Source organism: Falco cherrug, chromosome 5, assembly GCF_023634085.1.
Source record: "Falco cherrug isolate bFalChe1 chromosome 5, bFalChe1.pri, whole genome shotgun sequence".
Taxonomy (NCBI): domain Eukaryota; kingdom Metazoa; phylum Chordata; class Aves; order Falconiformes; family Falconidae; genus Falco; species Falco cherrug.
This window is the reverse complement of record NC_073701.1, coordinates 29845208-29855579: the sequence shown is the minus strand read 5'-3', so window position 1 is coordinate 29855579 and position 10372 is coordinate 29845208. Positions and strand designations below refer to the sequence as shown.

Here is a 10372-nt window from a genome sequence, read left to right as displayed (position 1 = left end):
AGAGGATCTGCAGACCTCAAAGGTCCAAAATAATCTAGTTTCCTAAAACCAGGCAGAGAGCAGCAGGATCTGTGTGAAAATGTGGCTGCCCATGTGATTGCACAGATATCCAGAGGCCAGAGACCATCTCGCTGCTGCATTTTTTTTCCTTTTTTCTCTGTCTGCTAGTTGCTACCACTTGTATTGAATGAGCTTGCCTCCATTAAGAAGCATGTTGCTTGTACAGAAGATGGAGTTTTCCTCACTGTTCTGCATCTCTCCAAACTTGCTGCTTTTCCAACAGCCTCAGCTCTCCCAGTCTTTGGTTCTTTTTTTGAAGAGTGTTAGCCTCGACATTGCTTGGTGCAGACTGGAAACCTGAAATCAAGAAGCTTAAAAACTAGAAGGTGAATCAAATCATCAAAATGTTATTATTTTTAAGCCATCCCCACTATTTTTAAGCCATCTCCTGTGCTTTCTGGATCTCAACAAGACTAATGGGCTTAGCCAAATCTGTAAAGAATTCCGTCTTCTAATTGTGATTGAATTCTGCTCTAATAAGGCAGAAAAGTTAGCCTAGACCCTCAGACTACTACATACTGCCAGTACTCAAAATAGATTTGCTGAGGTTTCATTTCCTCTGAAAGAAAATATTATATGGCTTCACCAGCACTCTGCTTGGAGGTAGTACCCTAATGATTAGCTACATTCCACTTTAAACTGTCATTAATATTCCCCATATGTAATTAATACCTCTAATTCTACAGAGATATCATGACAACCAACCAGCTGTCTGTCTTTTTATTTCATTGTGGTTCTTGAACTCTTGGCTCAGGTTATGTGTTTCTGGAATGTCAAATAAGGAATTTACTTTTCCATCCATCAGTTTACACTCTGTGTGCAGTTTGGTGGCATCTTGCTAATACAGCCTGGTTGCACTGTAATTCACCTTATAATCCATTGTATCAACACTGACTGTTCAAAGTGCAACTTCCTAACAAGGTGGCTGGTGCCTCTCAGGCACTACATTGCCTTGGGAGTGCAGTATTTTAAAATGTATGCCCAGCACCAAGTCTTTCTGGCTTGAAGCTCCTGACTGTCATAATTAGATATAACTTCCTTCACTAGAAAAAAAGCCAAAGAATAGTCTGCTCAGCCAAAAAGCTGCCCTTCTCCTTCAGGACTGCCCTTCCCACAGCAGTGCATCCCACATTTCAAACCTGAGGTGTGCTGTCGAGTAATGTGTCGAGTTTGGGCTGCCTCCAGGCGTGCTGTATGTGCCAGCGGAGCACTGCTTACTTCTCTTTTGGGCACTTTCAATGCACGAATTGTATTCTGCTCATCATTTTACTTTTTTTTTTTTTTGATGCCTCAGAAATAGCAGGAAGCTGGACCAGCACAAGGTGGGCTGGCTGTTGGCTGCAGGACAGGCTCAGGGCGCTGGCATTCCCCTCACATGCCACTGAGTCCGTGGACATCTGACCGCATCTCAGGTGTGCTCTGCTCTACCTGCAGAGACGGTGGCGATCATGGTACTTTTACAGAGCCCTTTGAAATTTCCTGGTGAAGGTGATATAATAAAAGGTATGGTAAGACGATCATATTATAAATAGGGACAGTGTTGCTGGTGATGCACTCTGGTGTTAGAGGTCTAGGCTTCTTTTGAATAAACCAATGGTGAGTTCATAGGTACCCGCTGCTAGTTTTTGATCCAAAATACGCCACATGAAGTTCACAGCACGTCAGCAGGTAAGACAGCTAGAAGTTGGATGAAACAGAGCTCTAAAACAGTGGCAGTTTTCAGCAGATGTCCTTACACAGGTAGATAGTAACTGCCTGTGAAGTGCCATTTGCAGGACCCTGGTTGGTAACCCACTGAGAGCTCTGCTGGGCCTGAAAGACCCGAGAAAACGATGCGTTTTGGCAAACGCCCCCCCTGCTGCCACTATCAACAAGGGATTTCTCGACATTCTGTACACTGACTATGAAGTTTTCCAGGTCTTCTGTAATTCTTGTGAGGCCTTAATCACATTGTCTGATGGGATATTACAGGAAATGTTTCACTCTGACATGCAGCGTCTTTGTAAACCTGACTGAAAACAGAACTGAAAAACCATTGTCCAAAAAAGATTTAAAATACAAATTTTGGTTTATGGTCTCAGACTCTTTCCAGTCCCTCAAGTGAATCTGTTCACGCAGACAGCAGCAGGCCCATGCGATGTCGTTGCCCTCAGCTTGTGCGCTGAGGTAGGAATCTGCTCCTGCAGTTTAGAGACAATCTGGGAGTTTGCCTTGACCTTCTTCATAAAAGAAAGTTTTGAAACCAGGAAAATTGCCCAGGTCAATGAAACCTAACTAGAAAATAGTCTGAACACCCAACTTGAGCTCCAGTGTTACCCTGACACACCAGTGAATGTTTGCAGTCATTCATCTGTTAGGCAATTAGCTATGGTTGTTTAGATGTTGCCAAGAATGCAGGGGCAGCTCTCATTAACCAAAAAAAGAAGATTACATAGTTTTGTTTACAACTGGCACTCAGGATACTCTTTAGAAAACAATCCATGAGGCGGTTTCTTGCAAAAAAACCCCACTGTTTGTAGTATTTTCAATGTTTTTTACACTTACTAAGCAATGTAATAATGGTAAACCTGTACATGCAGCTCTGTGGTATGATAGGAGATCTCAGCTTGTAAAAAGTAGGAATTGGTAAGCCAACGCTCTCCATGAGACAGCATCCATCTGCACCTGGGATGGTGGGGCAGTCTGAACCATCTGCCACCAGAATGCCCAGCTTGTGAGAAGGCAGAGGCTTGTGTTTGATGTGTGCTCAAAGTACTACCAAAAGGAAAAATTTCACTGGAGTCAAATTAAAATCAAATGAAATCAAATAATTTCTTAGCTGGAAGCTAAGAACCTCTCCTGCTTTTGGTCAGCTGAACAGGAGAGATATATGTAGGTAAATATGGCATAGGCCCAGCAAGGTGGTGTAGATAAAATACGTTACAAAGATGTTCTGGTTCTGCCTCTTTCGCAGAGTCTGTGAGGCTGTTGATGTGATTCCTGCTCATAGGAACTCAGCAGTCTAAATCTGAAAGATCAGCTTTATTTCTTCTCCATGCACCTCAGCAATGTCAGAAGCCACTGCAGCCACACTTATTTTGGAGAAGACACTGAGCTGTGGCTGTGGAACTGACTGTTGTCCAGGGTAGTTGACGCAGGGCTGTGGATCTGCTGACATAATGTTTCTGCTTTAATATGTGGGTTCCATATCATCATCTTGGTCACAACATTTTCTTTGTGTGCTGCAGCTGGAACTGGCCTGTAGTAACTTCAAAAGGAAAGGTGTTGCTTCTGCCACATCTGCAGCAGTGCTGTGTGCGAAGATGAAAAAGATTTTAAACACAGGGGGAAAAGGTTTGCAAGCGCCACAAATCCGGTGTCAAAAGCTGTCCGTTAGTGCCATCTTGTGGGCCCAGAGCCACCACCCTCCCCCCACCCCCACACCCCCGCAGCACCCCCCCAGCACCCTCCACACGGAAGAGGCAAAGCTCTTCCCACCAAGATGCAACACCAACTCACGCCATCCTGGCTTCTAGCACAAGGACCTTCCATCAGAGGACAACGCTGAAGCTACAACAGATGTAAAAGGCGTGATACCCTACCTGAGGTCGGTTGAGCAAACAAGAAGTGTGTGTTGGGGAAAGGCACCAGTCCAGCACTCACCTGGGACTCTGGTCTTGTCTGACACATCTGGACAGAAACCAGGCTGCGAAGTCGGCACAAGGGGTGAGCAAGTAAACTGTCCACATGTCTAGCTACACCTGTGCAAGAGGATTTCTACCATCCCTCCAGAGGCACACTTCACTCTGAAAGGCTCATGTCCTCCTTAAGTGCCTGAAGCACCATGAGACACAGTATTACACGCAGGACACCAGTATGGGGCACCTTGCTCAGACTGGGGTATCTTTTAAAATGGGGTGCTGAGTGTGGGAGCTGGGAGGATCACAGCTTCTTTCCCCACCCCTAGGACCTACCCCAGGTTATTCTGCAGCCAGCAGCCTCTAAGTCAGAGGTGGGTGTGAAATATAGGCAGATGTGTGGGCAGACAGATTGGTTTCTGGCCCAATTTGGCTGCTGGGGGTGAGGAGAAAGGAGACAGGAGAGAGACAAAGGCGAAGTCAGCAATGGCAGCAGCAGGCCAGTTATCAAGAGTTATGCAGATGGAATAACGCTGCTGTCTTGGGAGATGCCTCTCATGTTTCCCTTGGGCGCTTGGTACCATCGTATCTCATGTCTAAGCCTGTGCAGATGGGAGGGAGGAGATGCAATGCAGAAGCTGAGGATGGGAGGACAGTGATGGAGGGTGAGGTGCACAGGGATTGTATTGGGAATCAAAATGACTTGCCCACCTCAGTTCTGTTTAGATTTCCACACGTAGCCTTGAATTTTCTACATGGAGTTACATGACAGGATCCTGCAAATACTGAGACTAGCAGGGGTCTGATCCCCTACATTCAGTATTCTGTCTTGTGGTATGGCTGTCACTTTACCATGACTTTATTGCAATACTGCACATCTTAGAAATGGGTATTGTCTTGGGTTAAAGATGTTGAGAAACAATGAATCTACCACATCCCTTGGTGTGTTGTTTCAGTGGTCAAACACTTGCACAGTTAAAACCAGCTGCACCGTATTTCAGACCTCAGTGACTCTAACTCTGCACTTCAGGTATTTGGTAACCTTGTGCCTATGCTTGTGATTTAACCTGCCTTTGCTAAGTTAAAGCACTGGTAACAGTCAAGAACCTTTTCTGTATGCAAGCCCAATATCAGTGCATTGCACAGTTAAATATCCTTCTGTATAACCACAGAACGACAGTAAGAGCTTCTAAAATCTCTCCAGGTACATTTGATGGAGGGGAACAGGGGGACAGGATGGGGGGATACCTTTTCTCAAATAAATTCTTTCTAACACTGTCAGTCCCCATGGTTACTCCTGTGGCTGAAATCTGTCCCTTCCTATCTACAGATATTATGATAGCCTCATGTCTTTGCCTGAATTTCCTTCAGTTCTTCTTACCCCTTATGTTCTCCTATTTCAGCTCTGTACTGTTCTCCCAGCTGCAGCTATAACATCTCACCTGGTTACCAGTTTTATAGAAAGCAATTGCTAGTGTTTATACCTAATTTAAAAAGGTAACACAGAATCTGGATAAGTATTTATTTCCTTAATGAGAAGATGAGTTTGAGGAAAGTGAATCTAAACATATTGACTAAGTAAGCATTTTACACAAAGCACTCTTAACCCAGAGTATGTTACCAGCCTTGTAAATAACATAAAGTCAGCATGCAATGGGTGACAGATGTGGAGTAACTAAACTGTGCAGTTTCTTGGAAAATTTATGTACATTTTGACATTTGAAATGTTGCATTTGCATATGTGCTTACATTGTGAAGGCATCCCAACTGAAAGTCCTCAGTCCTTTGTAAGAGCTAAACTCCCACTGTGTTCTGTGCTACAGCAGGATCCAGTTTCAGTTCTATAGGGCATTCTTGTCTCTATTTTGTAGTAACATTTACATTTTACAGGACATTACACTCTAAATACTAACAACACAGTTACGACCTTCTTATTCTGGCAGATGTTTAATGACTTAAAATCTGGGTCTGTTTTTAGCGCTATTTAACATGCTTCAGCTTTCTAAGAGTACACATCTTTCACCTTACCAAAGTGCTAATTTAAAACCTTGAGTTTTGCTTGAGCAGAGTGTGTTGCATTGTGTCTATTACATAAAATTATATCCCTGTACAAGTAAGCAGGAGTTAGAGCAAGGGGAAACTAATAAAGTGAATTTCATCAAATATATCAGGCCACCATTAATTTCCACAGAAACTAATTTTGTCTTTATTAATATATGGGCCTGCATTCACTTGAAGGAAAGTGCAGAATTTGGAATTTATTGCAGCTGAATGCAAGTATTTTGGCACAACAGACAACTCCTATGATGATACAAGTTGACCAGGTAACAGAAGTATGAGAAAAAGTAGATTTATAGGTATCATCCTGGCACAAGGGGCTAGTACTCTCTTTTTACCAAAATTTAGTCCTTCTTCCCCACGAAGAGAATATAAAATCACTGAGCCTTTCAGCTACATTCCCATGTAGGAAAAGAGCTGGAAAAGTGAAATTGTATTTATATGTGTAAAGTTATAACTCCAAACATAAATAACAGGGTTACATTTGTTACATGAGTACAGAACTGCTGGATGAAAGTGCAGCTTCTCATATTAGTTGGGGAAGAACTGTAAATAACTTCATGAAAAGCACAATCCTTTACTAACCCTCTCATGGTATGGTCACTTCCCCAATGAATCCACTGCCAACAGTGAAATATGCACCTGCCAGTCCTAATACCATATGTCAGGATCTGTGCTAAGACATGTTAATTTAAGTGATTAAGGATTAACAACTTGGCCAACAGGTGCACCTTCATGTGGACTCTATCATTCAGCCAGGCATTCACTCAGAAAATGTCTCTTAATAAAGAACATTGATGAAAAAAGCAGACAGTAGCTTCATGCAGTTGGCAAGTCTCTTCCCTTTCTAAGTCATGTGGACCCAACTGATAGGGAATGCATGCACTGTGGATACAACAGCACCTACATTCTAATTGCAAATGTTTGGGATATGCAAAAAACTTCCAATGAGTACTGTCAGGATGGAATCTTTGATGTTCACTAACAGACAACAGCCTTGGTCCTGATCTTGGATATACTAGCTTGAATGTGAAGCAATTCCTCTGATTAACATCATGGAGAATAGAACATGCCCTACAGCTGCTGGTTTTATTTAATAGTCAATGACTGCTTATCATTAACTTCAAAAGGAACAAAACTAGGCCAATAGCATTTTTCAAACCCTCCTCTTTGTGTGTTTGTATGATATCTTAAAGGAATACCTATGTACAGAGAAGAGTTCCTGTGCTGGAAAGTTGCTAGTTAACAAAGACCTGTTTATGTGAAAGATAGCCTAGCTGGCATGCTGTAATGCATACCCATTGTTATACATGTAATTATTGTAACTGGTCCAGTCATCTGCACACTGATATTCTTGATTAGATGGAATGTACGGATGATAAACTGTTTCTTTTCCCAAGAAATAAGATGGAGCAAGTCTCTGTAAAACAACAGCACTAAACTGGTATGTCAGCTTCCTTCGAATTTTAATTATTTCACCTGTTCTTCCATAATTCCTCAGTGCTCTGGCCATTTTCTGATATGTCATGACCTTGCGGTTTCCCTTTCTTTCTCCCCACAGCTCTGCAAGTTTCTCCTTGTTTTTGGAGACAAACTGGAAGACACCATTAGGCTTATCCACCCACTGGATGCAGTTTGCCATAGCTGGATCGTACAGGGACTCATGGAGGTACTCAAACAGTCGAAGTTTTTTTCTACCTATTAAGAAATAAATTTTAAAAGGTCAGCACAAAACTCTTACTTGTTTTAAAAGATGAGCAGCTGTCATTTTCCTGGAAAAAATCTTACAGGTAAAAGTATAGGTAAACCTAGTACCCTATTGCAAATTAAAAGATCTGTATAAACTATCCAACAGAAGACCAACAATAGCAAATGGGATGATAGTTCTGAAACACGTACAGATCTGTGGTGACAAAAAGGGATTCAGTCCTTAGAATTTCAAGAGCAGGTTATTTGGGGTTCATGACAAATATCTGGTGACTTCAGTGTGTGGTAGGTCTGAGAAACCACTTTCAGCAGTCTTCAGACACATGCTGTGCAGATGCATGATCAAGGAATCCACACCAGGAAATTACATCCTCAGACAGTGCAGGAAAGAGGTTCTGGAAAGCCAATCTGAATGTTTTTTAATAAGTGCTTTCCCTCAGTAATCAAAACTCAAAGATTTTGAGATGACTCAGTTTTGTCAGGTTCGTTTCAGGAATGTTTTGAGGATGCAAGGTAGTCTCTGATGTAAGAAAGGATGAGCAGGAAGTGGGAAGAGCAAGCTAGTTTTGAACCATAAACCTCACCTAGTCCATAAGGAGCTAACCTTTTGGTACCCTGTAGTTTTCTAAAGATGTGCAGAAGTGTCAGCTTGCATTCCCATGCAGAATAAAGCAAGCTCAGTACAGCGGTATTTGTCAGTTACCTAAGTTCTTCTTCCCACAGGCTCAGCTCTCAAGTTTACCAGTGAGACTTATTTAGTTCTTGTGTATCTCTCTCTCTGAAGTACTTCTAGTTCCCTTCACAAAGCCAAGGGTGACCAAGAAGCTGCTGCAAGGAGGAAGAACTTAAGTTTATAAGACAAAGAGGAACATTTTGCAGAAAGGAGAGTCTATACAGAACAGCTTCCACTTTAATTAAAGTGGAAACAAGCAGCTGCACCTAAAGTTTATAAAGTCTTGTCTTGCATGGCTATTTTAAACTAGGAATGGGGGAAAAGTGACAGTTGCTAGGGAACACTGAGGTCAAGCCAAGACATCTGTTAGGGATGACAGTAATTCTGCATCTGGTGGTAAGCAAAGAGGAGAGAAGTGACTGTCAGACTAGGAAGAAGAAAAGCCTGAGATCAGAGGTACTTTCCAAAAAATTAATAAAGTTTCATTATCTAAATAAAAATTGGCCTGTGACTTGAAGTACATGTTCTGCTAGAAATACATATAGTATTGCCAAGGTGAGAAGATTAAAAGCAAACTGAAGGACACCGCCTGGTCACAATAAACACTTCTTAGCTGGTGACCTCCTTAGGTCCTCTCCAACCTGAATTATCCTATGAGCCTATGAACCTCTGGCAGAAAAAATCAAATCAAGGGAAAATCCGCAGACTACTGTGGACTGAGTCTCTGCTGGAAAACACTAGTGTAGCCATGTCTGCAGCAGCAGCTGATTTCAGGCTGTCTGTTCTCTTAGTTCAGTTGTCATTTCTGCCCAAGCTTTTATTTCTAAACACATCGTCTCTAGCTGATATCTTGGTTTGAGAGGGTTTATTTGCTCTTTTGTGTTAATGCAGCTATGTTTCTAGAGCTCAGCTGTTATCTCCAGAGTGCTACACAATGTGGATGCACCAGTCTGAGCTTGGGTTAGTGCACAGATCTTCGTACTGCACCTCATTGCACAGGTGTGTGGTGTTCATTACCAGGCCCTAAACATTGGTCTAACTAGTAGGCTAGCGTCTGCTGGTTTCTTATGTGATCACTAGAGAGAGGCAGGTTCCTGCAGAGTCTGTTTCAGAGCATCTGCATTAGATTTCTATGCTGAATTGTCCTGAAGCAGCCAAATTCTCTCTGGGTGTGTCTAATTAAGATGCATTTCTGAAGTACCTGTCTTGATTGTCTCCACTCACCAAGCTTTAGTTCAGATCATGGAATGGTCTTGACGTGCATGAACTGGACTCCTTTCAGAGGAAACCTAACCAAAGATGCTTCCCAGAAGCTTATCTAAGCCACTGCAGATTCCAGAATTTGCAGCCAACCTAGAGATTGCCCTAAATAAACCCTTGTGAAACATTTTAAACACACTTTGGGTCCTCAGTAACGATTGTTTCATTTACAGATCCATTCCTAAAAGGCCACACTACTTACTAGTGTACAGAAAAACTCTCACGTCTCAATATGAAGCCAAGAGGACTAAATTTATTTAGGTATAGTGGAAATAGTCCCCCAAATCACAGTTTCCAGCAGGTATATTGCCATGAACACAAAGAAACGCATAAGAGGAAACAAAAAAACCCCATAAGAGTAATCAGTCATTCTGGAAATTTATGCAGGATGGCCTTCTGGAAAAGACGATTGATAACAATGTAAAAGAAATATTAAATAGGAAATGAATTTTAACAGAGCAGTAACAACTGAAGGTGAATTCAGATACTGATATGTAAAATTCCTCAGTGCAACACTGGGTGAGACTTAGAAAAGCAACATTTCTGGATTCAAAGATTTTAATTTGTAATGATGAATTTCAAGTACTAGAAGTATAGAACTTAAAAGGAGAAGCTATTCTTCCTATCGACCTAAGGAATTTGTAGTAGTAGTAGTAGTAGCTATTAAGCAACAGAAACCACAGCGTTCAGCATCAATGGGGAGAGATACCAAAAACTGACACCGTGTGGTTAAAGTTGAGACATGGGGATTTCAAAAAGCAGCAAAATCAGGAAGCTACTCAAAAAGAACCCACAGTCAAAAGTAGTCACTACAGGTCAGAGGGGAAGCTGTGGAAATCTCATCTAGCAAAGTCATAGAAAGGATGCTGAGTGCCAAACAAAAAACGAAGAATGAATGCAATGAAACAGTGAAGTACTATAATGACCAATGCCACCCAAAATATTCTTTGCAAAATACTCATTCAAGTAAAGTCAACCAAAAGGAGCACAAAAATAG

At 42.0% G+C, this 10372-nt stretch overlaps 1 protein-coding gene across 10 annotated transcripts in view; it reads right to left on the bottom strand.

Annotated features, from left to right (window-relative positions):
• Nucleotides 1-5185: 5185 nt before the first annotated feature.
• The window catches only part of SPIC (Spi-C transcription factor), a 28189-nt gene continuing 23002 nt past the window's right edge, over nt 5186-10372 (bottom strand). For all 10 annotated transcript variants that reach the window (XM_055711177.1, XM_055711178.1, XM_055711174.1 and 7 more), the window contains one exon: nt 5186-7433. In XM_055711177.1, the coding sequence (XP_055567152.1) occupies nt 7009-7433 (425 nt within the window). In that variant the 3' untranslated portion in view covers nt 5186-7008. The remainder of the gene's footprint in view (nt 7434-10372) is intronic.